General features: G+C 30.4%; 1 protein-coding gene across 1 annotated transcript; it reads left to right on the forward strand.

The window, feature by feature from the left end:
• The first annotated feature begins 5,419 nt into the window (after positions 1-5,419).
• On the forward strand, positions 5,420-5,989 carry LOC107874244. The gene has a single exon (XM_016721078.1). It carries the CDS (start codon positions 5,420-5,422, stop codon positions 5,987-5,989), a length of 570 nt encoding a protein of 189 aa, XP_016576564.1.
• The last annotated feature ends 523 nt before the right edge of the window (positions 5,990-6,512 follow it).

Here is a 6,512-nt window from a genome sequence, read left to right on the forward strand (position 1 = left end):
TAAATAAAATAGAAATAATTCAGAAAAAATTAGAACAATTATATAGTGAAGATCCATTAAAAGGATGGGAAAAACATAAAACTACTATAAAAATTGAATTAATAGATAAAAATAGCATAATAACCCAAAAACCATTAACATATAATTTTGATGATTTAAAAGAATTTAAAATACATATAGATGAATTATTAGAAAAACAATATATACAAAAAAGTAATAGTAAACATAATAGTCCAGCATTTATAGTAAATAAACATAGTGAACAAAAAAGAGGAAAAAGTAGGATGGTTATTGACTATAGAAATTTAAATGCAAAAACTATAACATATAATTATCCAATACCAAATAAGATATTAAAAATAAGACAAATACAAGGATATAATTATTTTAGCAAATTCGATTGTAAATCAGGATTTTACCACCTAAAGCTAGAAGAAGAATCTAAAGAATTAACCGCATTTACGGTACCACAAGGATTTTATGAATGGAACGTATTACCATTTGGATATAAAAATGCACCAGGTAGATATCAACATTTTATGGATAATTATTTTAAACAATTATCTAATTGTATAGTGTACATAGATGATATATTATTATATACAAAAACCAAAGAAGAACATTTAAAATTATTAGAACAGTTCACAGATATAATAGAAAAATCGGGAATAAGTCTAAGCGAAAAGAAAGCTGAAATTATGAAAAATCAGATAGAATTCTTAGGAATACAAATAGATAAAAGTGGAGTAAAAATGCAACAACATATAGTACAAAAAATAATAAATTCGAAAGAAGAATTAGATACAAAAAAGAAATTACAATCATTTTTAGGATTAGTAAACCAAGTAAGAGAATATATTCCAAAATTAGCAGAAACTTTAAAACCACTACAGAAAAAATTAAAAAAGGATATAGAATATAACTATGATGAAAAAGATAAAAAATAAGTCCAAAAAATAAAATTACTTTGTAGAGAATTACCAAAATTACAATTTCCAGATGAAAATAGAAAATTTATATATATAGTAGAAGCAGATGCTAGTGAATACAGTTACGGAGTAGTACTTAAATATCGATATGAAGCAGAAAAGATAGAACACCATTGTAGATACTACTCAGGTACGTTCAACGAGACAGAAATAAAATGGAAAATAAATAGGAAAGAATTATGTTCATTATATAAATGTTTATTAGCATTTGAGCCATATATTGTATATAACAAATTTATTGTACGAACAGATAATACACAAGTACGCTGGTGGTTAACAAAGAAAATACAAAATTCAGTTACAACAAAAGAGATTCGGAGACTAGTTTTAAATATATTAAATTTCACATTTACAATTGAAGTGATCAGTACTAACAAAAATGTTATTGCAGATTACATATCAAGACAAAGCTACACAGACTGAAATAATAGAAGAAGATACTCTAGAAAAAATACTTAACACCCTAACTACGCTTTCAATGAAAGTGGACAGTATGGGTAATGAGATAGAAAAGCTAAAGACTAATGAAGATAAACTGAAGTCTATAGCTACAAATCAGCTAACTCAGCAGTGTACAGAGCTATGTCGATCGGAAGACATTAAGGTTCCAGAGCTAGAAGGAGACGTTGGGACACTCCATAAAACCCATAACATTTATCAATCTACTTCTGCAGGTACAAGCAAAGGAGTTAATCGACCAAGATACCAGAATATAAATATGAATAAAATATTTGAAAAACCATTTACACCAAAAACACAAAAAGACCACTTATTCATACCCCCACAAGTTAGCACATACCGAGATAGCCTAAACCAAGACAAAAAAGTATATAATTATACCGCCCAAAAATACATAGAAAATATATACAGAGTACAAAACTTTCTAAACCATAACCCCAGAGCTACAAACATCAAAGAACCAAATACCAACTATATAACCCAAAAATTACAAGGATATTACAAACTAATTGCACTACCCAAAACTAACCCAAGCCTAGTTAAAACCTGTTTTGACTATGGACTATTAAACACCATATATACTCAAGACGGAGAAGAATTAACAGCTATGAAAGAATTATACAAGATATTCACCACCTACAAAAGGATAACAAAAGGAAATTTATTTTATATAAAGTGTTATACCGCACCGGCAGAGATACTATATGACGAAATAAAACCAGTTATACAAGTTGTAAAGATAGGACTAACTAGAGATATGATCATCCCAAAAGATATTACGCAGCAACCGGAGATACCCAGAATTGAGATACCGGACTTCTATGCAAATAAACGACTTATTGGACTAGCTACGATTATTCAAGAACTAGCAAATAATTATACTATGGAAACCCAATATGGAGCTATTATTCGAGAGATCATCAAATGATTTACTCTAATTCAAAAGAGCTACGACAAGCAGATATGGAAGATGTAAGACAATGGATAATGACGCTACTCAACCCAGAAAAACAATCTACCGCAAGAGCAATAAAAAAAGGATTTATTTCAGACGGACTGCTGACAAGATATTGTAAAATAATTGGACACAAATATCCAGACCACCAATGTTCGAGGTGTAATGGAGAAGATAATATTATTCCAGAAGTACATCTAGAATAAAGGAAGATAAGATGCCAACTGGAAAGATAAGATAAGAAGCAATAATGGAGATATAGCAGATACGACAAAATCAACGGAGACAAGATACTGTTGAATTATTATTATTGTGTTGAAATTATTGTACAAAGTTACGTAAAGATATAGATTTGTAAGTTTGTAAAAAAATCAAAGGCTAGTAGGCTAGTTAGTAGCCTAGCCCCACCTTTTTGACCTTTTTAGCTTTTAGTTTTACAATTTTAAAAACGTGTGAAGATTAGATTGTAAAGTTTCTTTTCATTCTATAAATAAAGAAGGCAGAAGGCATTGCAAAAGCAAGCCTTCGTGCGTTGAAGCAAACATTCTCTCCACTCCACAACAAATATTTTACTCAGTTAATTAAATAAACATATTTCAATGGAAAAAGCTATGGAGGAACAAACTTCAGAAATATCAAAACTACCCGAACAGGTATATTTATTTATGATTATGAATAGCTAAATTCATAATTCCCAACAATCATGATATGATAAAATAAATTCATATTAGTTACTTTATAGTAGAATTATTCGAAGAATAATATGTTAAGAAGTTTATTAACAAAGAGGAAACGGAGAAAAATTCCTAAGGACTATGCCATCCTAAAGGTGAAACCAATAAGGCAAGAAGCCGTGGCGGGGAGTAACTAGAGTAGAGGCGCTGTTTAAGGGAAAAAGTATCCGGATTACCATGTTAATAGTGACCGAAGAACATATTATTTAAGAATAATCTAGTATATAGTAAGCTAAGATGACCATATTTTGTTATGTACATGGTTGAAGGGAATATTTTGAAAAAAGCAATTTTATGAAAATGAATGATTATTTATCTGATGTGATGGTAGATAAATTCAAAATACTTATTTTGTATGCACTTAGAGATATAAAAGTAACAGATATAAGAAAAATCATATTAGAAAAAGCTTTTGGTAAATACTACATGACTAGAGTAAATTATATACCATATCTACCTAACTACTCTTACAAATACTTACGATGATAAGTTACATGGAATTTTTAGAAATAGATATAAGAAACATACAGTTACTAGAAAAACAAATAAAAATAAATATAGACAAATACATGAAAAATAAAGATATAAAATACATAGAATTTCTTAATAAAAATATGCAAAAACTACTAAGGCTAAAACAAACAACTACAAAATATTATAATTAAACCAATTTTAAAAGATAGATCATTTAGATTATCTTAAAGTAGTAATCTTATATATACTTAAAGATATAGAAATTATAGATATTAAGAAAATAATATTAGAAAAAGTAATAGACTACGAAATTGAAACTATAAATTGGCTAGAACAGTTATACGAAGAAATTTACCCAGAAGGATATTATTCAGATTAAGAGATGTTAGAATATATTAGAAAAACTAGAGAAAATCAAGAAACTCTAAATAATGAAATTAATTATAGAAACCAAATTAGAAAAATAATGGAAAACCTAAAAGAAAAATTAATATGGATAGAAAAAACCTTAGAAAATCTAGATAAAAGTACATGTGATAGTTTATATAATTTAAAAAACTCACTACGAGAAGAACAACACAAGATAATAAATAACATTGAAAATCTAGAATTAGATATACATTACAGTACAGATAGGATAAATTATTATACAGAAATTTGTAACTCTGCAATTACTACAGGATAAAATAATTAATGAATATATCTTACGAAAAAAGTAAATCATTAAAAGATATTGAAACAAAATTTAAGAAATATCCACGCACAAATAAAAATAGATTCACTAGAAACCTAATAAATCTATTATATCTATTAAATCCGCGCACCCCCTACAAATGGTATCAGAGCCCAGTCAAACCCCCATAAGTCCAATGGATACCATCAATAAAGAACCACTGACAACAATTATAATTATAAGGCAATTGCAACAATCACAACTATATCTATGAATCCCTTTTGTACCATAACCGGCGGACTCGAACCAGATCCTCAACGTCATATGTGAACCATGAATGTTGAACTCAAATCGGACTCTAATATCATATATACCGGACTCGGACCAGAAATTTAGCATCATAAATGAATAGTAAGTGTCGGACTCAAATCGATCTTTAAAGTAATTAAAAGGTAAAAGTCTAATGAAGAGTTGAGAAAATGTCTAAATCATCCTAAGGATCAAAAACATAAACAAGGCAATGAAAGAAGTCCTCCTAGGTCTACAAGAAACTATTTAGAATATTTGACCTAGAAAAGGGTTGGCGGATCTCCCTACTAACCCTGAAAGTCCATACTAAGGCAATTATTACCTAAAATTATACTAAGGCTTCCAAGTTCTACTATAAGATATTAAATAAGTCCTAAGACAATAATTTAACCCAAGCAACGGAGGAATGAGTTCATTCTATAAAAAAAATGGCTCTCTAACCGAATAAATATTTTTGTTACTGTATTTTAGTAGCTGTTAGGAATAGGTCAAAAGACCTCAACAGATTTTTAGGATAGTAGTTTATTTTTAGTCATTATCCTAGTTTAGTTGTCCCTATTTTCTAGGCATTATGAAGTTTTTTCAGCAGTCATTTTTCTGTTTCAGTTGTATTGCTACTCTATTTATTTTGATTGCTTGAAGCTAAATAAAACAACTCTTTCAATTACAATCATCTGACTGCTTCAGTTCATAAAATTGGTATCAAAGTCTTACTTCTTAAGGGACTTGTGAAAGACTTGTGAGTGTTTTCTTTCTGAGTGTTTATCCAAATTTATGGGTGCTAAACACCATTCAAACAATGGAGAATGTAGGGTAGTTTTATGCTATGGCTCTACCAGTTTTCGATGGAGAAAATTATCAAGCATGGACAGTAAAAATGCAGGCTTATTTGGAGGCCTGCGATTTGTGGGTGGCTGTCGAGGAAGACTATGAAGTGCTTTCTTTGCTAAAGAATCCAACCATGGTTCATATTAGAGCTCACAAGGAGAGGAGAACAACAAAGTCCAAAGCTAAATCATGTGTCTTTGCTGCAGTTTTTACCACCATTTTCAGTAGAGTAGTGACATGTGAATCAACCAAAGAAATTTGGGATTTCCTCAAGAAAGAGTACGAAGGAGATAAAAGAATTAGAGGAATGAAAGTACTGAACTTGGTCAGAGAATTCGAGATGCAGAGAATGAAGAAATCCAAAACCATTAAGGATTATTCTAACAGGTTGCATCTGATTGCAAATAAGGTAAGGATACTTGGAACTGAACTTAATGATAATATAATAGTTCAAAATATTCTTGTAATCTTACCTGAAAGATATGAGGCAACTATTGCTTCATTGGAAAATACTAAGGATCTGTCAAGGTTTAGCTTGGCAGAGTTATTGAGTGCTCTGCAAACATAAGAGCAAGGAAGGATGATGAGGCAAGAGGAATCCATCGAGGAGCCCTGCAAGCAAAGTTGCAGCTTGGTTGAGATGCTGTTAAGGGTAATAAAGGAAAAGGAAAGAAAGGAAATTATGGAAACTATGAAGCTACATCTAGAAAAAATACTACTCCCACCGCTAATAACAAAGAAGGAAAATATCCTCCTTATCAACATTGTGGGGGGGGGGGGGGGGGGAGAAATTATCCACACTTCAAGTATTGGAGAAATCCTGATATGAAATGCCAAAAGTGTCAAAAACTTGGTCATGCCGATATTATCTACAAAGAGAAGCATTTACAACAACAAAATAAAGCATAAATTGCAGATCAAGAGCGAGAAGAGCAATTATTTGTGGCTACCTGTTACGCAAGAAAAATCTTAAGTGAAAGCTGGCTTATTGATAATGGTTGTACGAACCACATGAGCAGTGATGAAAAGCTTTTTAGATAACTTGACAAATCAGTTAAATCAAGAGTCAGGATCGGAAATGGAGAATACCT

The sequence above is a fragment of the Capsicum annuum genome, chromosome 6 (genome assembly GCF_002878395.1).
Source record: "Capsicum annuum cultivar UCD-10X-F1 chromosome 6, UCD10Xv1.1, whole genome shotgun sequence".
Classification (NCBI taxonomy): Eukaryota; Viridiplantae; Streptophyta; class Magnoliopsida; order Solanales; family Solanaceae; genus Capsicum; species Capsicum annuum.